The sequence below is a fragment of the Pseudopodoces humilis genome, chromosome 10, assembly GCF_049639895.1.
Source record: "Pseudopodoces humilis isolate 2021_Gansu_Grassland_sample_001 chromosome 10, ASM4963989v1, whole genome shotgun sequence".
Lineage (NCBI taxonomy): Eukaryota > Metazoa > Chordata > Aves > Passeriformes > Paridae > Pseudopodoces > Pseudopodoces humilis.
The window spans coordinates 21,338,764-21,364,987 of record NC_142209.1 but is presented as its reverse complement, the minus strand read 5'-3'; the positions used below and the strand labels follow the sequence as shown (position 1 = coordinate 21,364,987).

The 26,224-nt window shown below is 48.3% G+C and overlaps 1 protein-coding gene across 9 annotated transcripts in view; it reads right to left on the bottom strand.

Annotated features, from left to right (window-relative positions):
* Positions 1-26,224, bottom strand: part of PTPRF (protein tyrosine phosphatase receptor type F) — a 376,425-nt gene that overhangs the window by 61,388 nt on the left and 288,813 nt on the right. For 5 of the 9 annotated variants that reach the window (XM_088060645.1, XM_088060644.1, XM_088060649.1 and 2 more), the window contains 5 exons: positions 11,904-12,173; positions 8,665-9,246; positions 7,983-8,116; positions 6,866-7,010; positions 1,583-1,888 (listed from right to left, as the gene is read on the bottom strand). In XM_088060645.1, the coding sequence (XP_087916771.1) occupies positions 1,583-1,888; positions 6,866-7,010; positions 7,983-8,116; positions 8,665-9,246; positions 11,904-12,173 (1,437 nt within the window). The remainder of the gene's footprint in view (positions 1-1,582; positions 1,889-6,865; positions 7,011-7,982; positions 8,117-8,664; positions 9,247-11,903; positions 12,174-26,224) is intronic. The other 4 variants (XM_088060647.1, XM_088060650.1, XM_088060648.1 and 1 more) reach the window with 1 other exon arrangement.

Below are 26,224 nucleotides of genomic sequence, written 5' to 3'. Positions count from 1 at the left end.
AGCATTTTAGCACCATGAGACCAACTCAAGGTATGGGAATGGAGGGGGCTGTGCTTGAATAGTTACCCCCTTCTGCCTGGAGCAGCCTATGCTGTAATCCACAATTCACTTAGTGCAGTGACCTTCCACAAGCCACAGGGCTCTCCTGCCCTGGCAAGACACCTGCCCACACACACAGCTGGGAGTCCAAGCGGAAAACAAGATCCTCCCTGAGAACCAGACAGAAGCTGCGTGTCAAGCTCTGCTGGCATGAGAAGGCACGAGGCCTTGGCAGGACATGATATGGGGATGTTGCAGGGACACAAAAAGATGTGAATATGAACAGACCACAGTGTTTCGAGGAACTCTGTCCTACCCCACTATGGGAAGTATGTGCTGCATCTGAGATCCAAACAGGGAAAGTTCAATTTGTTTTCAGACCATAGTTTAGCATTTCTTATTCCTTCATCATGAGTATCTACTGAGCATCAGCATGTCAGAGGAATATAAAAATCACTCTTGACAGCTAAGCTGGAATGTCCAACCACGGTGCCCAAAAACTAACTGAGAGAGCCTGCTGCGACATTTCTGGGGTAACAGCTTCCCCTGGGCGACAATTCTGCTGAATGAGAACTGAAGCAAACAATACAGGCAGCAGGACACACACAGATGTGTTTGCCAGCCCAGGAATGCAGTCAGCAGGCATTCCCAGACACCACTTTCAGAGCCATGGAGACATGGGGGACAGTGGCAGCCCATTTAGGGGAACTGTAACATGTCTGGTTTCAATTCCCTACAGTGACTGGGCAACGCAGAGATCCTGCTTTCTTTGCCTGGACACTCCATCTCTTTCTTCTCCCATTAGATCTGCAGCTTTCTTGGGTCAGCATGAAGCCACGGGAGCTCCTACTGTCACCCTGAGCTCTGGCACTTTCAAAGGAAATGGCTTAAATCATGATGACATAACTGACAGCCCTGCTAATACAAAGCAATTTCTCTTTAAAGCTGTCATATCCAGTAAAGTGCTCTGTACGTGTGGTATTCTGACTCTTGAGTGGAAGAGCAGCTTTATATAAGCTGTGGCTTGCCTGGAAGCTGGAGCAGGAAGCAGCTTTCTTGCAGTATCTACAACTTTCAAATAGATTGCTTTCCTCCTCTTTAGTTTGCTGGACTTCAGGTCAACAAGTAAACTTTAAGTCCTGATCTCACAAGAGAAGCCTTCAGCTGGGAGAGCTCATTCTACCTTCAAGAAAAAGGAATCCACCACCACCCACTATAAAACCACAATGGAAAGCAGAGCAATGCCTCCCTGCATGCACAGGAAGCATTGCTGACACAAACAGGACCCTGAAGGACCACGATGGGATATCTGACACAACCTGGAGGCAGAGCAAGGGCCAGCAAAGTAATTCCCCAACCCCACTAGAGGACAACTGTTGAGATCCACTCCCTGGAGCATTGTTCCTGACAGCCTCTGGTCCTGCCTGAAAGGCGCTCCCAGGTCAATGTCCCTGCTCCCTTTCCCCCCTTTTCCAGCAGCTCAGTTAGGAGAGGCCCAGTTAACCCCTGGCAGTAGCTGAAGGAGCTGGTGAGTAGCACCTACCATCCTCGTCAGTGCGCACGTGCACGGGGACGCTCTCCGGTCCTGGCCCCACATCGGTGTGAGCCCTTACCCACACCTTGTATTCGGTCCATTTCTCCAGGTCCTTGATCTCCCAGCTGGAATGCTCCCGTCCAATGCCATCCACCACATGCTTGGTGTTGTCATCTCCTTCCACTGCCTGGTAGGCAATGGAGTACTGGGTGATGACCCCATTGCGGCTCTGGGCGGGCGGTGGCACCCAACTTACCCGGATGGTGGTGGAGCTGGTGCTTACACACTCGACTTCTTGGGGTGGGGCGGAGGGGGCTGGGGATAAATAAATGAAGTGGGGAGATGAAGGGAAATGAATGGAAGGACGAACCAAAATGTACAGGGAGCTTTTACCCAGCCAACAGAGAACTGAATGTACATGTGGACAACTGCCTGCCATCCTCTTGGATCATCAAAGATGGCACTAGGGGGGCAATTTGTATTGGAGCAGTGTGGAGATAGAAGTGCTGTTCTGCACCAAAGAACACCTCTTCTCAAAGCAGTTCTGGACGCTCACTTTACCAAACGCAACAAATGGCAGTAATGGAAGGGGGGCATGTGGAGGGCGCAAGAGAGAGACTGGTAGGGAGAAGAAAGATGCTTTCAGTGAAGATCTGAAGCAGATGGAAAGCAGAAGAGGTAGAAAGCTGTGGAAGGCAAGAGTGGCAGAAGGGAAGCTCACACACCAGATTGCAGGAAAGCTTGTGAAAACTCACTACTAGACAAGCAGAGGAAACAAGTGGATAAGGAAAGCAGGTGACAGGCTGGAGGTAGTTTGTCCTGGTAGGGTTTAAAATCATGACCATCAGCTGTATGCTGCATCCTAATCAGGTGGGAGCCAGGCACCATGTGGGAACAGGAGATAACCTGCAGTTTGCATTAACTTCTAAGCCCTGGCAATGTTATCTGTCCACAGGAGGAGGAATGGGATCCAGGCAACAGTTGCTTCTCATTGGGATCATTGAGAGCGAAGTCTCTCCACACAGCACACTGGGGAAGAGCAGGAAAACAAATCTGGGCAGGGAGAAGAGAGAGTTCAGGAAAGTAGAGATGATCTGGACAAAGCAAAGCATCTTGAGGATATCTGCCTGGTTCATTCCCTTCTCCAGCCTTGCAGAACCTCTGGTTGCACCAGGGCTCTGGCAGCATGGGGGCCCTCTCATGGCAGCATCAGCCCCCTGTCATTTGGCCTCACTGCCCTGTGATGCTGCAGACAGCACGCCTGCACAGAAGGCAAGAGTGTAAGTCTGGAGAAGGAAAGGAGCCCCCATAGTCAGGGAAGGAACAAGGGACATGGCTCCATCCCTGGGTGCTCATCCAGAAGGAAGCAGCCCTAAGCAGAGGGGGCAGGGCATCATAACTAAAAAAAATGCACCCTGTTGCTCCAAGATTAGAAAGCTGTGTGGCCACACAATAATGGAGTACAAAGTATCTTGCTCTGCCATGGCATGGCAGGTGAAAGGCAGTTTCCACTCTTCACTGCACTCAGAAACACAGAAATGCCTGAAAAAAGACTGCTGCCCTCCCCCATGCTTCAGTCCTTGCAGCCACCAAGGCAGCAGAGCCAGCCTTGCAGGGGCACAGGAACTACCCTGCTCACTGCCTGCACCAAGGTGAACACAACCTACATCACTCCACATGGAAGCAAGGACCTCAGGTAGTTCAAGCTCTCAGCAATGGTGCCTTAGCTTTGCTGGGCACATGTTGGCAGTGTCAGAAGATCTGGGAAAGCAGAGGGCACCAGGACATCCCAATGCCACTGTGACCTCTGATTGCTGGGAACAAGGCCCACTTGCTTACAGAAACAGTTGCAGACTGCATGTAACCTTTAATGCCCACTCCTGTGCTCAGATAGCAGAGAACATTCCTGATGCTTGGGCTCAGATGCCTGGAGAGATGAAAGATGGAAGAGAGTAGTGATGGAGCTGAATGAGAAGGTGCCTGAGCAGTCAGACTGCTGCTATGGGAGCTACACTGGGGGGAAAAGAAGTCAAAGCAATGCGTGGAAGTGAACAGCACAGGATCAGCCCTGCCATCTGGTATAGTGAAAAGGGAGCAGGGGTAAAAAAAGTGAATCCTCACTCTCTTTTGGTTCATCAGCAGAGAAGTGGCAGGGAAGAGAGTAGGAAGATACAGCACCAAAGCAACACCTACAATGGAGGGCATAATGCAGACAAAGTGCCTGGTGGCATCCTTCAGGCAGGACAGGTGAGACTCAAGGGGCTTGGCAAACCTTCCCTTTGCCACTGCAGACACCCCTCACAGAAGAGATGTGCTTTGACAGAACCTCCACAGTTTCCCTTGGCATGAAGCAAAGAGCTCATTCTCCAAAGGCAGTTTTGGATGACAGTGTGGGCAAGTCAAAAGTTGGCTGTTGACTGGGTAAGAGTCACACATATGATGCACAAGGCAAAAACTCAGATCAACACTTAAAGAAAACAAAATAAAACTTGATAATATGAGCAGGATCAACTTAAAATGCACAAAGAGTTGAAGTGTCCCTCCTGGGGCCAGCAAAGAGCAGACTGGGTGGCCAGCATGCACCCACACATGCAGATGTACCCACACACTCACACTGTGCAAACCTCTGCTGCCTCCAGGCTACTCACGACAGCCTCCCCCAACAGCCCACAGCAACTCTGTGCACCCATTCAACCCACCTGCTCCTAAGGCTAGGGAACAGGCAGACTCAGGACCCACCTTATCTCTCTTCAAGGGAGAACAGCATGTTAATGCCAAGGCCTAATGGGCACAGAGCTGATGTTTCTCTCTTGCATCATTCTGCTTGCCTGAGGCACTGCAGACTCCTGGAAAACTCCCCAGTGCTCCTCAGGCCCTCAAAGCAGCACTGCTTGTACTTTTTGCAGGGTGCCCAGCAGCTAAGTGAGCAGCTTAGCAGGAAAGACAGCCTAGAAAGCAGCTGCCTGCTCAGGAGATGAGGTCTCAACTGTGCTGCTGAAGGGTTCAAAAGGGCATTGCCTCCCTCTGGCCTTCCCACACAAGCATCCCTCCTACTCCTGAGCAGGGGTGCCACAAGCAAAGCAAGACCAGCATCCTTCTCCAGCCCATTAGTGAGTCATTAGTGATCATGGGCCTCCTACCTTCCCCATGACTGGTTTGTCAGGGACAGGAATAGAGACTGAAGAGAGGCTTTTTGGAAAGCAGGAATCTGACTGCTCCTGCAGTTTGTGTCCCACCTGAACATGTCAAGCTCCATGGATCTAACAGCCTTTTTCAGAGTAACCAGATGGAGAAGTGCAGGAAGGAGGAGCTGTTGTGTTTCTAGATTAGTAAATTCTAAGGCCAAAGGGGACCAATCCAACCATCTAATAGAAGGTGTTGCTAAGTAAAAAACAAAGGATTTCTGCCTGGAAGTTGTGCACTGTACACACAACTTCTGCCAAGGTAAAGCACATCTTCCTGAAGGACCTATGTGATTTTGAGCCCCCCAGTACTCAAGGCTCCGCACTGCACTGGGATGGTTCAGACAGTACCTCAGCAGTACCTGCCAACAGTCATAGAACAGAGTGCCATCCGCTATCTTTTCAAGTAGGAGCCTGTAAACCAAGACTCAGGTCACTTCTTGGATCAATCTAAGAATTCTTAGGTCCTTCCATGTGAGGAGGGCTTCACTGGTCAAACCAAGGTAATCCTGTGGCTAAATGCCAAAACTCTTCCAGCCTACGCACTACATTTCTCTGACTAAACAGATGCCAGAACCAGCCAGCGACCACACCACTGCACAGTGAAGTGACAGCCTTAAAACCAGGGTGGTGTGAGATGCCTTGTGAGCAGACAACAGGTAGAGTAGGTCACGATAAAATGTCTGCCTTGATGAATCCATGAAGCAAACGTTTCTCTTATTTGGACTGTTGTGAGACTCTGAAGGACTCATTTATGCATGAAGCTGTCTCTGATTAAGTGTGTTCAAGGATAAGAGCATCCACTGATGGAATTAATTTACATGGCAGGAGAATTACTTCAACCTTTGCCTATCAATACAAAAGCTATCTAAAACAGGTATACAAATCCCCGTATTCAGAATTTGTTCTCAATGTTCAAATATTTATAACTGCATGATCTGAACCTTTCTCCATTTTCATACCTGTCTATTGTGCAGCTCTAAGACATCATTAGCTCACTTAACGAGGTGGAGGAATGCCTGGGACTGGTATATTAATGAAGCTGAGTTTTCCTCAAAGAGAAGGTCATTCTAAAAGTGAGCAGAGCTGCTCTTCCCTGCCAGAGCTCCCTTTCTAATGGCCATCTCACACTCCTGGTTGCTGAGCATGCTGCTGCCCTCCCTGCAGGGAAGGCTGGCTGCCTGTGCCAACTGCTCACTCCACACAGCGAGTAAATCCCAGACAGACGGTGCTAACGGAAATGTCTTTTTTCCCCCCTTTTAATGCTCTTTGCATAATGGCAAGCCCAAAAATCGTTAGTGAAAACGAGCTTATCGCAGGGCCCTTTGATAGCCCTAATCTGCTTACACGCAGCACTTTGAGCTGCCAATCAGAGCAATGCAAACTCCTGCTCTGTGATCACACAGGGCAGAGCCAGGATGAAAGTGATATTGCCTGGGTCACCTCATTATTGAGCCTCTCTATTAACTCAACTGCAGCTTGTTCTGGTTTCCCCTAGCACTGCAGTCCCAGAAGCAGCAGCCTGACTTCTCACACAACCCTTGGCAAACCCTCTTTTCCAAAATGACTCCTCCAGCTGCCTGACGGGCACAGACACACCTGGCCTCACAGGATGCCTCACCTTGCAATCAGCTGTATGGACCAGGGATGGACTCCTGTGTAAGCAAGGCAGCTGGAATGGGGAGTGAAGGGATGAAAATCCAATGGTTTGGAGACAGTCACATTTAGAGCCAAATACCCATATGCTGCCTGTCCAGACAGCTTGTCTGCATGGGAGTAAATTCATAGAGATGCACAAACCCACTCAAATCAATCTCTCCAAAGCAATTTCCCAGCCTGTTTTACTCCTCCATCAGTTTTCAGGAATCTACCCTTAGGGAAAGACAGTATGATCAAAGGGACACGAAGAAACAACTTACCCCTTGGGTGTACCCACTCTGCCAAAGAGCCCTGATGCAAACCCCAGCTGACTTTCCCCATGACTTCCTTCAGTAAACTTCATGCCTTGCAAACCCACAAGGGCAGAGGCACTGGGCTTTGCTGTGCCCAGGAGATGAAAACTGGACTGCCTTTGCTTTGTCTCCAGCAGTGTTGAATGCCAGGCACTTACTGGATTGGGCAGTTCTGGCTTCCACCGTGGGGGTGTAAACTCCCACTCCCAGCTCCGAGCGGGCACCCAGACGGAACTTATACAATGTGTCTGGTTTGAGACCTTCCACAGCATATGAGGAGGTTGGGTCAAACTCCACCTTTTGCTGCCAAAAAAAGGGGAAACAGATTATTTGGTGTAGTTGGAGGACACAGAAAAGTTGGTGGGCAGCCACTCCAGGCCCACAAAAAGTCACAGCCACGCTGCCAAACGTCCTTGCAGTCCTGCAGGACTCCGTGGAGCTTCCTGGGCGACACAGCAGGACTCTGCAGGGAAGCAGACCTCTGCCACAGCCAGGTTACACTGTCTGGTGCCTAGACTGCACTCACTGGCCTGAGAGCTTTGTGGGAATGCTGGGTCCAGCTATAGAAATTCAGACAAGGGGCACAGGACACACAAGTTTGTTTTCTCCCAACAGTGTATTGCCTGTGAAAGAGAGTAAAGCCCTCGTCCTGTAACAGTTGGGATCTCTAATGCACCAAAATACTGCTGGAAAAGAGCTTGTTTTGTTGACACATCACCAGAAGGGCACTTATTTTTGGCAGCTCTCATGCCACTTTAGTAAGAGGAGAGGGAGAGGACCATGGGACACTATGATGTTGTCATGGCATAATTCTTACTATGCTGTCTTGAAGCTAGCACTACCTTTGATATATTTTGAACTGGACTTCCTTTAGGGACCTGCATTAAATGTAGAAGGGCTCTCTCTAGGCCACCTTTAATCTGCTTTTTACATCTAACCAGTCCAGGGGCCAAAGACACATGTGGGAGGCCATTTCAGACCTGCCCAAAAGTGCTACTGTTTACAGGCACCAGCAGTAAGCATGCCTCAAGGATGCTGTCATGGCATTCTGAGCCTTTCCAGCCCCAAACCAGTCACCAGCTACTTTGCTGGCATCAACAAGCACTGTTGAAGTCACTTACACAGAAACCAGAATGCCATGTTCCTATTGCACACCACTGAGGCAGAAGAAAGATAAAGGAACAGTTCTGTTACCACCCTGGCTCAAGCAGTCACCCTTCCCAAGCTGATAAATTGCCGTGATCAGCCCTAAGAGCTGCGAGGCAGGATCCTCACCTGAGTGCCATCCTCCCCTTCCCAGTACAGCAGCTCATATTTAGTAATGCGTTCCTGAGAGGCGGGCAGCCATGTCAGCAGGATGCGGGTATCAGACTCTGCTTCTGCCTGGAAGTCAGCTGGCTGGGCAGGAACTGGGGAACAAACACATGGTTAGTGCCAGCAGAGGTAAGAAGAGTTGCATGATATAGCAAAGTCAGCGTTTCACCTTGCGAGGATCCTCTTTCATTTCTGCCAGAACACCCCTTCTCCCCTGTACCGCGCTCTTACAACATCTCGGGCCACAAGCAAGCACCTCTGTCACTCAGGTGGGTGATTATGGGGATTGTGCTCACTTCCAGACCCTGGCTGCATCTCAGATCCTTCTTTCCACATGTGTACTCAGACCCCAGAAGGATCCAGCAGTTACACAGGTGCTGACATCCAAGTCCAGGACTTTGTGTCACGTTTTTAGCCGCTGTGTGTCAGACAAAACTGTGGGCTGTTACTTGTACAGAGATTGATACCAACTCCCAGGACAATCTGACAGCTTAAATCTGAAGGCTGTAGGGTGGGAATACCCTCCCACCCTCTGACATGCAATCATTTGAGCACCAAGTGCAGTTGTGATGCCTAGTGCAGGTCAGACACTCAGGTGAGCCGTGCACCGCGGTTCCAGGGACGGCCCTCCCTCCATACGTACCCCCCTGCTGTGTTTTGACCTGGATGATGTCCGAGGGGGGCCCGTCGCCCACCGAAGTGAAGGCCAGGACGCGGATGCTGTAGGTGGTGCCTGTGATGAGGCTGCCCACGGTGGTGAGGTGGCTGTCATCAGTGTTGTGTTTCTGCCACATGCTCAGAGGCAGGTGCGGGTCTGTGGTGTAGTACACGCGGTACCCTCGGATCTGTCCATTGGGCTCCTCCGGCTGCTCCCACTGGACCAGCATGGTGCTGGCACTCAGCATCCGTGCCTGGACTTTGAGAGGTGGACTTGAAGGAGCTTGTTCTCCTGTCCGGGCCTCGACCAGTTCACTGGGGGGACCCCTGCCGATGTTGTTGACTGCGATGACCCGGAACTCGTACTCTGAGAAGGGGCTGAGCCCACCTATGCTGTAGCGGGTGGTTGCCACACCATCCACCTCCTGGAACTGGCCCTCCAGGGATTTGGGTTTGTACTGGATGACATAATATGAAATGGGGTCAGAGTTGCCTGAATCCCAGGTGAGGGTCACACTGGTAGCTGTCGTTTCAGTCACTAATGGCTCTGTTGGAGGTTTTGGCAGTGCTGCAATTGGAAGGCAGAGAGGTGTGATTTAAATAATTCAGTCAGCTCAAACCTTGCAATGTGCACAGGGATAAAAATGGAGCTGCCACCTCCCATTAACATTCTTCTTTAAAAGGCAGAAATCATTTCATACTCTACAACATGCATTTTTATATTACCATATATTGCTTGAAGTGGTTCTTAATGGAAGGATAAACAGAACAATCATGTTATTAGATGTGCTTGACGCACTTACCAGCAGCAGGCTAAATAAAAGTAATTCGAAGGGGATGCAAGAATGTTTCTGTCATGGGGTTCACCCCGAAGTGGGAAGGTGCTTGCTGGGCTGGGCTGGCCCCAGAAACCAGGTGCACAGCTGATTTACAAAGGGATACAGTAAAGCAACCAGAGCACCAAAGTAATCTGGAGTTATGCTCTTGCTTCCAGAGAGGCAGTATCTTAGGCCACAGGGAGTTCATGGACAATGCTGTTAGAAGGGTTGATGGGGCAATGCTTTGTAAGTATTACAGTACATGCAGGAGAGATACAGCCAGAGAAATGACCAACTTTCATACCCACTATTTCACTGGGTGGTGTGTCAAACTGCAACCAGACAACAAACTGTTACACAAGAACTCTGACAATAGCATCTCTGAAGTGTCAATGAGAACGCAACTACTGCAAGCAAATATTTCCAGATTTGCCATTTTACCACAAGAACAAAGCAAAAGAATGAGTGTGCGTGAGAGAGATTTGCAGAGTACACAAATACTTTAGTACAATGACTGAATTAAAGTCTACAGTAAGTTTAAACATCCTACAAATCACTCTAAAGTCATTAGTGACTTGTAATGCAGCTGTGCTTGACAAGGAACTAGGGAAAATGCTCAATCCAAATTAAGATCCTCAAGAATTTCACTCTTTGGCAAAGCCATCAGGCTTCTAGTTTCCACATGTTCCTCAGTTTCAGCTGAGGAAGGCAAGCTCCTTAGCACAGGGCATGCCTGCTCAGAGTACCAGAGAGAATGCTTTCTCCAGTGCTCCTGCAACATGAATACTGAGAAGATCATCAGGGGCTGAACTGGCATAGGAGGAGATGGCACACAACCCACAGCCAGACACCCCACCACTACCCATGGAGGACAAACCCAACCTGCACAATATTATGGACTGAAGAAACTATTTCCTACAGCATCCTAGGAACTTAGAAACCTAGAGACCTAGGGCCTTCCACAGACTTTCAAGGACAGATGAAATTGTTTTTCTTTTGAAAAGCTGCAGGTTTGACTCTTAACAGCTGTTGGGTGTGCAGCCTCCATGTGAGCAAGGACAGGTCTGGAGCTTCCAACGCACTTAAGTACAATCAGTTGTGTGTAATCTTGCTTCTCCTGTCTGCACTGAAAACGGTCTGCTTGCCAGCAAGGAGAAGCAACACTGGGTGCAGGAGTTTGGGACAGAGGCAGTAAAATATCCAGAGTAAAGGTGCAGAAAAAGCAGATGAGGACACAAGGGGGAAGGTGAAGGGATGACAGAGCTGAGCAGATTGCTCCCTGTCCTGAGGCATCACATCAGCCAGTGAGGAAGCGAGGCAAAGGCATTCCAGCTATGAAGAGGTAAATGCTGTGAACCATCAGTGCAATGCTGCAGTTCCCACCTTTTCCCTCCAAGACCAAACCACCATCCCACATGGCCCTTTTTTCTATACGCTCTTGTGTATCTACTGTAGCAAGGCAACCACTGTGCTCTGTATGAAAAGCAAGGCTGGAAAAGGCACTGACGAGCAGGTGTTGTGGGTAAAGGGAGCTGGGTGCAGCTAAGGTTAAAAGCATCCTCTGACTAGCCAAGAGAATTTGCTGTTATCTCCAGGTAAGAGAGGGCTAACACTCAATTCCCTGATTTGTTCAAGCAGGAACTCTATGTTAAAGGTGGCCTTAGCACAGGAAGGGTCTGCAAGAATAGACAGATCAAAAGATGACGTATCTGTGGTAATCTGAGCTACAAATCAACTGCAAGCAGAGAAGGAAAGGGATACTGTGGCTCTGATAGGCCCCACATGGGAAAGGCAGGACACCTTCAGCCTCCTTTTAGGGGGTGGGCTACCCTATGGTCAGTAATCTGCAACAATATTCTCTTTGGGGCAAAGCTACTTGTGAAATGTCAGCAGAAAGTACAGCTGAAAGACAGCAACACAAGAGAAAGAGAGAGGCAGAGCAGTAAGGCAAGACACAGAGAATTATGTAACAAATTTAAAATGAACACATATATCTCCTCCCTGCAGTGAAGGAGGATGCTCATTTTGGGGCTCATGGACACCTCACATTGCTGGGATTAACCTTGGTGTCCCACCCTTACTGAAAGAGGACAACTGTGCAAACAGCTCTCTGACTGCAGACATCCACAGACCCTGCCCCAAGACAGCCCATGGCCCACCACTGTGCTGAGCTGATCCTGCTGATGCACAGAGCAAGCCAGACATTGCTGACACAAACACAGCCTCACTGAGGTTCTCTCATGGTATAACAAGGACCTGGCCTGGCACAAGATTGTCTACCATGACACTTGCAGGGAGAGAGAAAATGACCTACAGAGCAAATAGCATCATACAGTGGACAGGAAAAACCAAAGTTGTGCGTTTGGGAACCTCCCTTGCAAGCTGGAAAAGTCACATAGTTCCTTACCTTTGACAGTGATCTGGGCTGTGGCTTCGATCATGCCAAGGGAAGAGATGGCCACACAGGTGTAGTTGGCAGACTGCATGATGTTATTCAGCTCCAGGACATTCCTACCAACGGGCATCTCATCTTCTTTGGTCAGTTCCTCCACACCAGCCATCCACTTCACGTAGGGCATTGGAGCACCTACTGCCACGCACGTGAGGTTCACGCTCCCCCCAGGCATCACCTCGTGGTTGCTCGGAGGGATAGAGAATCGAGGAGCAACACGCCGCACTGAAACAAGGAGGAGACAGCTAGTAGGGTCACAGAACCAGCACAGAGTACTCAGTTACACTCTGGGGGTACATGAGGGGCAGTCAACATTTTTGCCTGTCTATCCCTCAGGACAGATAAAATGAAGTGCAAAAGCTGTTCACTACTTTGCCAAATTGCACACACTTTGCTCTCCTTCCTTAGCCACTGGCATCTTATTAGCAGAACTCATTAAGAGATGGCTCAATCCATTCCCTCCAAACATAGCCTTTTGAAATCATATTACTAACATGAAACATTCCTCCATTTAAATTACATCCTTCTAATTAGAGAGCATGCACAAATGCCAGTCACACGCTTAGCACAGGGCCCGCTGGAGCTCTGCAAAACGGAATCACCTGTTCCATTTATTAGCTCTGGAGCAAAGCAGCCCATTCCCTAAACCTCAAAGGGTTTGGACAGGGGCAGCGGAAGGGTTTCTTTTTGAATTAGCACACGTGTGCTGCTAAATAAAATATAATTCCTTTCAAAATGTAACTCAGGTTCTACCTTGGCTCAGAAAAAATAGTCACTCGAGCTGCATGACATTGTCAGGGCCTGAAGAGATCACCTTGCTGGGCAGGAGAGAACTAATCCTGACAGATGTGAGATCATATCCATTTTGACAGAAGAGAGCTGGGCTGGCAGAACCTTTCCCACCTTCATGGCAGCTCTTTGGGAGATGTATTCCTCCTTATTGCATTGCACAGCTTCTCTTCATATCAATCCCTTGCTGGGTATTTCATTCAAGACTTATTTGTAAGCAACTCTCAGCTACAATAAAGCTCTAAAGCTGCCTGCCATATGCATTCCCGTCAGGAAAATGACACTGAGGAATGAGGTCCCTTCTTCAGGGTTAGTGTTATGGGCCTATTTAAGCAAGGGTAGAGAAACAACTGTGCTCAGTAAATCTTTGTCTCCTCTGGGCAAGCTCATTTTAAGTCTGTAGTTAAAAATGGAAACTGCTTGAATGTGTCTTGCCCAGCAGCTCTACTCTGCTCTGGCCTCCTCCACTGGAAAGGCAGCCCTCGAGCAGCGGCCGGGGTCACGACTGACCGGCTCCGAGGAGCCTCTCCCTGCCAATTATGCTCCTCCATCAGTGCACTGGGCTGGTGGGGCAGCGACTGCCACAGTGCTGGGGGCAGGTGGGAATGGGGCAGGAGCCTGAGCAGGGCCAGCTCACAATGCGCACAGCCGGCCCCACGGGCGATGGGGCCTGGGGACTCACAGCTCTGCTGGCCTGGCTCCTGCCACTGCGGCACCTCCGCAGCAAAGCTGCTGACAGCCCCGTGAGCTGCAGAGGTGTCAGCTCCGATTGCCAAGCTGCCTCTACCCAAATCAAATTTCACTAGCGCTCTCTTTGATGATTCATCCCCAAACCATCAGAATTGCAGAAATATACTGAACACAGAAGCCCCCACACTTGCATGTACAACAGAGCTAAGACTTTGTGATAAATTAGACAATACTGTCAACATGGTGTGTGTACTACGCATCGTCTCAGTGACAAAACAGGGCTCATTAGCTCCTTACCAGCCAGGGTAAGGATAATTTAAGGATAACTTCCTTTGCCCCCCACCCCCCTTTTTTTTTTTGACTATATAAATCCGAAGTCTTGCTGGATGCTTCTTTTAATCAATTATTAAATCTCAAATCAATACCTACATGAGCAATCACCAGTGAAGTGTTACCTGATGGGGCAGTGCTCCCCAAATGAAACCGAACTCAGAAAGTGTACTCAAATGCTATGCAGTCATGAGAATACAGACTTAACCTGATGGACATGGCAATGGTTTAACATGATGGCATGTATCTCCAACCAAAGCATCCCAGCACCATTCATTAAGAGTCAGGCTTATTTTCCAATGAACATGGCGTTGAATTATTCCAAGTAGAAGCTGTTCAAATTCTGTCCCCATCAAAGAACCAAACCCACCCACCCAAGCTGTATTAGAACAGAAAAAAAAAGCAAACTTTGAGGATAACGCCATAGATGTGCACAGAGCACTCACACACACATGCACAAGGCAAACAGGCTGGCAGGCACTGGAGGACTACAGAGTCACACACACAGTGTGGAAGGGCAGGACAGGGAGAGGGAAGGTGCACAAGTACTCACATACAGGGACCTGGGAAGACAAGACACTGGAGGACACAAGGCCATGCAGAAAGGTCGGAGCGCAACATGCACAAACGGATTTTCATTTCCAGCCCTGTGAGACCAGAGGCAGCACAGCCTGCCACAGACTCCCCTGCACCCCAGACTGTGTTCCCACATCAAGCACCTGCTTTCAGAGTGCTCCTGGGGCTGTGTGAACCCCATTGGTGCCATGCCACCCTTATGTGTCCTGCAGAGGCAGGACCTGTGGGGGCTGTGCTGTCTCTCCCAAGGGATGTCAGCAGCTGACCATCACCTGCTCCCTGCAGGGAGGGGACAAGCACTTCACTGAGGCTGGGGGCCCTGCAGCAGCACTCTGCAGGGTGATGGGAAGTCACTCTCCCCTGTGCCACACACATGGGAGCAGCAGAGGTGGTTGCTGTGTTCCTGTGCCTAGAAAAGGGATCAACGGCAAGGAAAACCCTCCCGTGGATCAAGGACAACTCTCCTGTGGATCAAACAGTACGAGACCCCTCACCAGCCTTGACATGGGCTGTGCCTCCCACACTCTGCAGCCTGCGGATGCCAGAAGTCATGTGGAGCCTCAGCTCTCCAGCCTGGCAACACATGAGTGGCTAAACAGGCTTCTGTGGAGCATTTCTGCAACCCAGAAAGGCTGAGCCGTCTTCCCCTCATTTGCACACGGGCAGAGCTGCTGAAATGGGCTCGCTGCTCTGCACCAGAGAGCAGCAGTGCCCAAGGCACCCAGCTGCTAAAAATGGATGCCCTGTGTAGGGTCAGCTCTCTACATGGGAGGTGGGAGGAGGTCAGGGCAGTGCCTTCGGTAAGAGATCTGGCCCAGGCAACGCTCTGTCAGGAGCATGTGCAAGGGAAGGAGGCTCCATCAGCCTCCCATCCTCTTGGGGGATAACTGGCAGCTTCTTGTCCCAGTCAGTATGGAGGGAGAAGGGGAGATGCTGTCAGTTAGCATTAGCAAGAGCTGGCACAGCTCTCACAGCAGCTTGCAGAGCACCATCAACACATTCCTCAGGCTCAAGCCAGCAATTTAAGTTGCTTGCTTTCTAGCATAAGAGTCTGGTAGTAATTTAAATCAGTGTAACTCCTCAAAAAGCAGCATTCTTAGAATTTCTATCCAATTTACAAGTCAAATCACATGGGTTAGCACAGTCCATGATGCTACCTTAAGTGCTCCAGAAAATTTTGTTTTGTTCATTTTTTGCAGCAATGAAATTTGCCTTTTAATTACAATTTTCTTGACTAGAATTTGCAATAATTTTTTAATCCTCTTTTTGGATAAGGATCAGAAAAAGGTGGTTTGGAGGTTTTGCAAGAATAGCACAAGGAAAACTGCTGTGAATATTAAAATTATTTCAGTGGACAATACTATAATTCAGGGGTTTAGTTAAACCTGCAGACTGTCAAAAATGAGATTCATTATAATTCATCCTGAGAACAGGCATCATAAGGGCTCTGTGCTAGTCCACAATTCTGCATATCTCTCCATTGAGAGCATTCCTTAAGAAGTGAAGTGAAACTTGGAGCAGTGAGTGCAGTGCAACCTGAGCCTATGCCCTGGATCTCACAGGACCAGGAGAAAAGACAATGTGGAGTCTGGTTTTCCACTCACAGTGGGGGGGACTGCTGGGGGGAGGGAGGGGAGCAAGCAACACTAGAGCCACAAAGGTTGAGAAATGTTAATAATTCAGCATGCACTAACATGCACATTCCTTGCCTTGAGAGCAAAGAGCTTCAATCGATTGCCTGGCTCCTTTCAGCATGGGAGTGGCTGTTTCCACACGTCTCAGGTTCCCTCTGAGGGTGAAGTTATCCCTTTGGAGAACCAGGGACACCCTCCTCCCTACTGCTGTCTGCAAAAGCTGTAGGCTCTAAGCTCAGGGCTCTCAAGCCAGTGCTGTTAGTCCCTCTCATGTGTTGAGACACTGCTGGCATCCAGTGAGGCTCTGCTAGAAACACAACAGCGCCAGGAGGACTGCCCAGGCTTCCAAAGTCGTGCAGTGCTGGTAGGAAAGGGGAAACCAAATTTCCCAATTTTCCTGCTGGCTGCCTTGGCCACAGTACAGCTTAGCAGATGTCAATGCTAATACCCCTCCCTCTGGTCTGCAGAGATCCAGGCACCTCTACTTGCCTGCTCCTGCTTTGGGGTTTCCTTTGAACCATGCTGGCATCTAATTCTGGGCCTCATCTTTCGCCTTCCGGGCACCCCATGGCAGGCTCACTGGCTGCTGCCCCATGGTGATGGAGAGCTGTGCTTGTGCTCTGCACATTTCTCTGCTCCTCTCTGAGCCAACTCCAGCTGCTCAGGTCCTTCATCAGTGTCTTGGTATCCTCTCCCCTTTGCTTGTCCTTTAAAGGCATGAGGGAACAGCAGCCTGAAGTCCCTGAACTCAAGCTGAAGTCTCTTTTGCTCTGAATGAGAACTAGAACTGCCTGTTCTGCTGCTCCACCCTGCTCCCAGCACAGACGAGGCAAGGTCGGGGGGGGCTCTGCTCTAACCTCCCAGCTGGGATGAGCAGCAGTGTGTGGTGCAGGGGCACATCTTCGAGAGCATGAGACTGTCCAACTTCATTACTTGAGCCAGGCAGCCTGAACGATCCCTGGTGCACAGATTATGTTCTTGCCCTCGCCAGACTGGTAACCTGCCAAAACTCCTGCCCTCCTCAGGAACCTCCAAGTCAAGAAGGACTGAATTTAGGAGCTATCCTCAAATACAATCATTGGTCTGCATGGTTTACTCATGTGCAGACACCTTTCATCTCTCCCCAATGCCATCACTTCACAAAAGGACTTCAAACAGAAAGGCAGTTGCTGAAGTCTCACAACCTATTGACAGAACCAACAGAAGGAGAGGAAAAATTGGAACCAGAAAAAATGCATTTACAGTCTAATCTTGTGCTCAAACAATGCTGTACTATTTATGCTCCCAATGTATCCTTGAGTGCTGACATTTTATAGACAATTTCCAAAACAGGGCCTTGCCATTTTTGGATTATATTTCAGCTATAACTTTTAGGTCTAATTATTTGTGCTGACAACCACATATAAAAGAGGATATATCATTACAGTGGTGCAGCACTGGAGACACATCAGCATTCAGCATACTGACATACTAATAGCAAAGTAAGGGAGAGCAAGATTGTGGAGCTCTGCAATTTGCATTCGCTCCCAGAAATTTCTCTGATGAAAATAACACAACATTAAGGAGGGGAATAAGAGAAAAGATCCACTGTATCAAGATAAAATAACTTGTTAATAAATAACCTTGTAGCAGTCACAGAGCAAGAATTAAATGCATGGGTTAGCAGTACAGAGTTTTAAGTAAAGCCGGAAAAATGTACGATGTAATTATCAGTGCCAAACAAATTATAAGCATGGCAAATCCCAATGGAATATTTAGAAACTAATTTCTGGCTTCACATTAAATATTTGTATATGTAGGTCTTTTTGGTGGAGTGGGAAGGAAGGGTCAACACAAAGAATGAGAAATTCTTCACTCCTGCTGGCTTATATCCATTCTCAGCTGCCTCCCTTCAGCTAAACCATGTGGCCAAAACATTTAAGTGCCCTGTCAAAGGTTTAGTCTCCAGAGGCATCTCAGCCATCACAGCAGTGCTCCAAATTCACTGAAATCTGGAAGGCTTTGGGCCTTGGGTTTGATTTCTTCTTTTTTCTTCCTTGTTCTCATTTTTCATCATTGTCTTGGGCTGAGGTAATTTTATCCTCCACAAAATCTATTTTTAGAAGGTAAACAACAAAGGTCCCGTTCCTCAGTACAATCTAAATCAGAGCATGTTCCAGGGAGAGAAATGGGATCGAACTCAGTGTACTGGAACAACCGCTATGACAATTTGTTAAAACTTGCTCCAGTGATGATCATAATTCATCCATCTGCCTGATAGTTTGTGGGAGACAAGTCAGGGTCTCTTCCCCATGCCACCTGGGGAGCAGTGTGAGCATCCCTCACCTCTAGCATGTGTGGAAGGACAGACCCCCACACAACCTGTTCAGTGAAGGAATCATCTCTGGAAACTAAACCCAGACTTCTGCCAGAAACACCAGCTTTCCTCAGCATGAAATCATGAGTGCCTCGAGCTAGGTCTGGAGCTAGATTTAATTTAAAGGCTGGAGTTGCCTTTCACTACTGTCCTTTATTTACCTCTGGCTCTCTGAGAGCAGCAGGACAGAGCAGAGCAAAGCACCAGTCAGGTTTTGCTGAGTGGCTACGAGCTCCTGTGCATGTTACCATGGACCTCCCTAAGCCACCTTTGGTACGGCTGGGGCCGCTGCCAGAGCTCCCTGCTCTTCTGGCAGCCCCAGAGAAGGAAGGAGAGGCAGACCTGCTTGTGCAAAGGACTCTTGTCTGAGCATGGACAGAGCATGGAAAATGGGCCAGCCCTGTGCAGGGACTGCTGAGGAGCAGGGAAATTGCCTCAGCACAAGGGATCTGGATCTCAGCCAGCTGCCCCTGCTGCCTCATGGAAAGGGAGGGCAGCATTCTGGGTTCTCCTCCAGCTGAGATCGAAAGTAAGCTTTTTGCCTCAAGTCAAAACTTTTAAAGCTTCAGGAGGAATTAAGGAACCCACTCTCCCTAGCAGCTTGTGAGAGGACTGATCATTTTGTCTCTGCTTCCAAAGGCTGTTCTTGATCTCCAGCTAGAAGGCAGCTGCAGTTTAGAGGTATTACACTTGCACCTAGCACAAATAAAGGGTTAGAGAAGGACTCCACACAGAGCAGCATGCACTTCTTCCTACCCTGCCTTTGACAAAACTGCCCTGACTGGAATTTGCATGCAAAACATCTGTGCATTTTAAATCTCAAGCAACAAAGGCATGCAGCAAAGTATCAATGCCATCACCAGAGTCACAGCAAACAGTAAGCAGATTTCACCAGGCACACTGTGGCTGTGCCTGGAAAGGAGCCAGTCTGCAGGGCCCCCTTCCCTTTTGGGGATGGCTCTCCTCTCCCTACTGGAAAAGTCCCATCTGACGTGGCGTACTGTAGATGGATAAGAAGTGAAAAGGACCAACCTTCTCGCTGATCTGAGAGATGAAAGTTTGTTTTGTTTGATGGCAGAGTGCGATGAAGATGAGGAGGGAATAAAAAAAGACAAGGAAAAACACAGAGAGTAAAAACAGGCCAAGCTTCATCTGTCTGCACACCACTGAAACGACAAGACAAGACTACAGAGGTCAGCCATGACTTCCCACCATGTACACACCACTCCACGGCAGGGACAAGAGAGGCCACACTCACACTGCTCTGGCCCAGAGCAGGGCTGGCCCCTCTGCCTCCCCGACCCACTCCCTGACCCTGGAGTCAGGGCAGAGGGGACTGCACATCCCACACATCCCCACATGGAGGGTGCTTCAGGGACGGCCCCGCTCTGGGCCATTTGCTGGATGCACAGACATGTTTACAAGTGCAGAACACACACACAGAGCAAAGGACTCCAGCCATCACACATGTGCTCCCATACACCCACTCCAGCTACAGAGATGATGGCAAAGGCACTTTAAACCCATTGACCACACACTGGGAAGACCATATAGGTAAATCTGAATTTTATAAAGTATGAAAGAAATGCTCCAAGTGGTGATTCGAAAAGTCTTCTACCATGAAGAGCTGTTCCCCCTCTCCAAACAAAGAGCTAAATGCAGCAGAGAGATATTAGGCAAGTGACAGACATGCGCAGTCTCAGCTGGGCTCAGTTTTAAGAGCCTTATTTGGTACATTGTGCTGCAAGTGAGAGATGGACAAGAAATCAGAAGGACAAAAACACCCAGAGAATTGAGCAGGTCCCAGTTTTTGTTCCTGCGGGAGAGACAGCAGAAGGTTAGTTGCATTTTCCTTATAGACAAAGGAGATCTTATTTCTCTAGCAGGAGTGACCTCACTGCAGCTACAGATCTGTGGCATACCAGCTGTAATCGAACCCTCGCTGAGAGAATACACAAATGGATTTGATAGTTAAAGACTGCTTATGAGTCACATTTTTGATGGGGGAAGGAGAAGGTGGGGGGAAGGAATTTGCTTTCCAGCAGAAACACTGCAAATTAGAGAACAGCATGTGGCATTATACAGTGCAACAGTACAGTAAGCCATTTCCAGCAATCAGAGGGCAGGATTTTACCCAACACTTGACACAGTACAGGCAAGGCAACAAGCTACCAATAACAGCTACCACAGTGGCCTATGGAGTGTAATGGAGCTTGCTAGAGAACAGTAAAGCATTTATTTACATTTTTTAAAAATTGTAGTGATACCAGGGAACTCGAACCAGCCAATTCAGAGGATAACTGGCCCGTAAGTGAGGGCCATACCCAGAGAGGAGCCCCACCAAGACATCTTTAAAACAAACAGTCCTAAGCTTTAAGTCCAAATTTCCTCTGTCCTGCTTTAGAAAGGGGATTTATCTCTTGGTCTACAAAATCTTAGCATAAGGCTCATTTGATCCTGTGAGACCCTGTGATGGGAGGGAACCTCTTTATTGCTGCTCCCAAGCCAGCACTTTGTTTCCTAATCTAATGGAGCATATCACATCTGCATGGCTTCAGCAGACAATGAGGGGCTCCTGCCTTCTGCTCAGCTCTTCCCAACAGAGAGGATTTGTTTCCTGCCCTTGCTCAGGAAGGACAGTGCTTCTGGCAAACCAGGTGTGCTTGTGGAAGGCTGCATTTCTGGAAAGCAGCACTAACATTGCAATAGGGCAACACAAACTCCAAGTGCCACCAGTAATGGACCAACCTGCTGTACCCACTCACTGGGACTGTGAGACTGAAGGGCAAGAAGCTGGTCAAGGGTGTGAGACAGAGGGATGATGCTGGAACAGCTACAGGAATACCTGTCCTTGTTGCTGAAGTCTCCAGAGCCAACCCCTGCCCTTGGGAGGGACTGATGGACCCTGGCCATACCAAGGGGACTCACTGTGGTGCCACTTGGCCAGCCTGGGGGCAAGGTGAGGGGTGCTGCTCCAGCAGGGGGATAGCCAGCAGCTTTGTTTTGGGCAGTCTGGCAGGGATCACACTACATCAGTGGGCACAGAGAGGAGTAGGCTCCAGCAGTGGCTTTCCACGGGTGTTGACACTTCAGATTAGAGCAGGAAAGGTGAGGAGACACATGTGAAACACACTAATTTAAACAGATTACTTTCTGGTTTGTCAAACATGAACAAGTTTAGGACCTGCTATTTGTCATTAATTGCTGGATTATCTCTTAATCTCATTTTATATTAGTGGCTTATAAGCAATAAAAACCAGTAGCAGGCTATTTTAGAACAGCTGTAAAGCAAGAGGGAACACCTCGGCAGAAAGTTCTCTCTGCTCTTCCCTTAGTTAAGGCTTAAACAGGTGCTGCTTTATCTGACATAAACTTCATAAATGGTAAATTCAAAGTTTCGTCTTCTTACAGGTTCCATTCACATGGTCCCTTATCTCCAGTTACCTATCCAGGTCACTCCTAAGGTAAAATGCATGTTTTATCAATGTTCTTTCTGCTTTTTTACAGAACAAATGACTGAGCAGTTATGGTAAATAACAACTGCCTCCCCACCATGCAGGGACAGAGGCAGAGGCTTTAAGCCTGGGGTTAGCCAGAGTATCCCCTGTGCAGAACACTGTGGCTCACTAGGCAGGCTCCTGTATTCTCATGAACCTGAGCTGCCTGGCAGTAAGCTGAACACGCCAGTCTAAGTGCAAGTCAAGTCACAGCAGAGAAGTCATCAGAGGACAGCGAACTCTGGAAGGTAAAAATGGGGCTCCATTTGAGATCCAAGCTGAAACAGCAAAGAAGCAAAGAGCAAGGCTGTATCAGATACATGTCTGCATCAGACAAGTCTGCCAGTCCTGACTGTCAGACGGCTCTCATGCTCTACAGGCAGAAATTCCTGTGCCAATTGAAATTGGCTTTTACTCTGCCACAGATGTACTTGTCTGTGCAGCAGCAGCAATACTCTAACCACAGCAGCTTGCTGCAGAAAGAATGAATTTGGATTTATGGGGGGATCTGCTTTTGAATAGTCTTGGTCATTAGCTACCTGAAACAAGGCAGGGGCTGTGGCCAGGATATGAATGCACAGGTCTAAGAGCTTAGATTGCTAGCTCAAACAAAGGAACATATTTCCAAAGCTTTTCAAAGTGGGAAGCTAATACTACCCTGAAAGCATCAAGAAAGTTCATTATCCCAACTGGTTTTACAATTCTACTGGGAACTACCAGCATCTGTCCTGTGTGAAAACCCTCTGGTACTATGCAAGGCATTAATATAAAGGCCAACCCAGACACTTTGGAATCCAAAAGACAGAGAGGTTAGCAAAAACCTAGAGGGGGTTGAACCTGTTCCTGATTATCTCCAAAAGCACATCTTGTGTCTCAAGGATTCCACATAAATCAAATTTTCTCCTTTACAGCTTCTAGTGGTATAGAGGAGCAAAAGGACAGATTGTCTTTTTTACGCCAGATTACATGAAAATAAGACAATCTTCCATTATATCCGATGAACAATGTTCTCATGCCACAGTGATGAGTATATTCCATCCTAGAGAGACAGACAGGATGCTCAGGGTGCCCAACCATCCTTTCCCATTCATAGTGCACACACATGCATGCATGAATTTAATTATGAGCAGAAAATCTCAGAGCACCAGAGATGTATTTCTTAGTCCTTTGTGCAAGTGGATAGTGAAGGGGAGGAAATGGACATTTAGTTGGCACAGATAAGCAAGCCTAATTGTTCCACAGATGTCTGTTCAGGTCAGGTGGGGAGGAGGGAGAAAGAGGTTTTGAAGTACATTTCTGTGTTGCATTATCATACACTGAGCCACCAGTCACTCTCCTTCTATTTTCCATAAAGGTCATTTTACAAATAATAAGACTTGAGCCTTGCAATGCACTTTGAACCATCAAAGGACTTGGCAAAGAATAATATTGTTAAGCTTATTTAGTTGAGTTCTATAAAGCACATTGGAATCTTTAGATGGAATGTGCTAGCTGAAGGACAAGGAACTATTATTTATTAAACCATGATCACTGCAACTATTACAGCACAGCAGAATGCTCTGACAGTGAACACGCTTCCTTGCCAGGAGAAAACACAATGAAAATATTCATAGTAATATTTGGGGAGGAGAAAATTTGGAAGAATCTTCCATGTGCTTCTCTGGCTCTGAAGCTGGGCAGCTCCAGTGTGAGGATGCTCAGTGACAGCAGCACGAGCCACAGTGCCAGTGTGAGCCTGCTCACAACCAGCACCTGCCCACACTACAGCTGCCCTGACGTGGGTCTCAGCAGCACAGCTACAGCTTCAGTGTGGACAAGCACCCGGGGGCAGAGGAGATGAAATTAAAAGCACTGGAACTCCATAAAAAGAAGGGCACTTCCTTCAGCAGTGTCACTGGTCCCTGCTGCGCTGCAGTACCGCAGCATTATCCCGAGGCCAGGACTGTACACAGGGGCGTTGTGGCCCCTCAGGCACGGAGCAGCAGCCGAGGGATGCGCTCTGCGGCCTCCTCCGCAGCCTGCCTTTGCTTCTTCTGACGGTCCGGGGCAGACAGCTGTCCGGAGCAGCAGGCAGGGTCAGCCGCTCTGATTCAACTGCTGGTTTGTGTTTCCTGTCATCCAGGCATCTCCCTCACAAGTCTCTCCAGACTCTGCTTGCCTGTAATCACTGCCAGGTCCTCAAGCACTGGCAGTGCCCCTCTCTGGTCAAGTATTGTCACCCTCATCAACCCTGAGGAGAGGCAGGCTTAACGGAGCACATTGCCAGAAGTGTGCATATACAGCTGGGCTGTAAACAAACGTATTCCCTTGTTATTTAGCCATTTTTTCAGACATCTCCAGTTTTGGTTGCTGACTGTTCAACCACTGTCCTCAGCTCTTGCTCTTCTCCTGGCAGTAGCCTTGAGCTTTGACTGCTGTTGCTATTTTAGCTGCTTTAATATTACATAAGCAGAAAATGTTCTTTTTAAAGGCGTCAAGTCTTCTTGCTCCAGGCCCGTGTCAGTCATTCAGAATTATTATTATTTACACAAGGTCCCTGCTGCAGTAAGTATCATATAGCCACAAGTAGCCATTTCAGTGAGCTCCCTCCGTGTCTGAGCCTAAGCTACTGCCAAGTTCTCAAGGGTAAAACTCTGCAGAGGCCAGAGAATTGCTGCTAGGGACAGAACAGCAATCCGAATTTCATTTTGGGTGATGGCTCCTTGGTGAAATTTGGCAAATAAAATTTCAGACTCCAAGCAGGGTTCCCTGCTGCCAAATGAAATACTAGTCTGGCCTTTCAAAAAGCAGGTCAAGAAAGCACAGATTTTCTCAGTAATACAATTTCTATTTACTGCAGTCTGATTTACTAGTTTGCAATTTGGGGACAAAGCAGATAATTCAGTTTTAAATGGCCTTTTTTTTTTTTTTTTTAAAAGTAGCCGTGCAGCTCCTTCTCTACAGTAAGTGTAGCATTTTGGGCTAGAGAACTTACTGCACTTGCCCCACTGGGCCGTGCCTTGGAGGCCTGAAAAGCAGCACTTAAGAAGAGAAAACTGGGCAGCAGATTTCTCAACTGATGTCAAATATGCAGCCAGGGCTCCTGTAAGTAGTAGTCTAATAGCAATGGCATTGCTCACTGCTGTAAGCAGCACTGGGGAACACTTCTAGTGAACTCCACAGTGTTCTTATTCTCATTCTTATGTACAGTCTTCCAACTCATCTGCTTCATGTGCAGAGAAAGCCAAGGGTAGAAAATCCCTTCATACAGGGAAAGAGGAAAGTGACAATGCATTTATTGTGGGGTGCACCACACAGGCTACCACCTTCACAAGCATTTTGTAGGACAAGACTTGTGACTGAAAATTTTTCTCTTTGTGCAGATGTCCCTGAAGCTGTAGGCAAATGAAAAGTGAAATGTGTTCCTAAAAACCCAATAGCATAGGTGAGTCAGTGCAATTACACTATACTCCCAGTGAGCATGACAAAATGACACCACCTTTTTTTTTTTTTCCCATACTAGGTCCAATCTACCTTCTACTCTTAAATGAATTTCTTAAATGTCTTGAATCAATGTCTTGGATCTTTTGCTGCTAAATTAGACAGTAAGCTCTCTGGATTAGAGGAATCACATCTTCCATGTTTCTATTCCCTTCCTTTCTCCCTGTAGCACCATCAAGTCCCAAATCTAATCATTGTTACAGTATATTGTGGTAGATGTAACCATGGACCACAAAGGGATGAGTGTTACTTCACGGTGGTAAGGATAACATTCAGACCAGCACTGGCAAACTCGCTGTGGTTAAAGGGCAGGATAGGAATATGCCAAAGTGCTCTCTTCAAAGTCCCTGCTATGGTTCAAATAGCCACCTTGCCCTGGCACACTCCCTGCCCTTGCTTTCACCCTATTCTTGCTCCTCTGATGGTCTGGATGTTTTGCGCCACCATGGAGCAGTGGGAGGCAGTCAGCTCCCAGTGCTGCTCCCAGCCCCATCCCAGCAGCCAGATAGACCCATCAGTCCAGAAGCAGAAAGCTTACGACGAGGGTTGCTTTCCAGCACACTTAGTAAGATGAAAATAATAGCTCCAAGGAAAATGCATCCATTTTCCTTTACAAATCCCTGGTGTGGAAATGTTTTAACTTTTAATGAAGTCCATCTGTGCAGAAGTGCTGGCTCTAAAGGATTTACAGAGACAAGACACTGGTGTAGCCTGCTCCTTCTTCCTCCTGTTTTTCCATTGATATAGAAAGCCCTGAGCAGTGCCCGGATACTCCTTCTCAGCGCCCAGTCTCTTCCTTTGTTAGCATGAAAAGTATAAAGATGCTAATGAGCCTGTGCTTTCTAACAGAGCCCACTCACACAGGATTACCTGGGAGGCTAGGAAAGGGGAGAGAATATGATCAAAAACATAAATCCCAAGAGT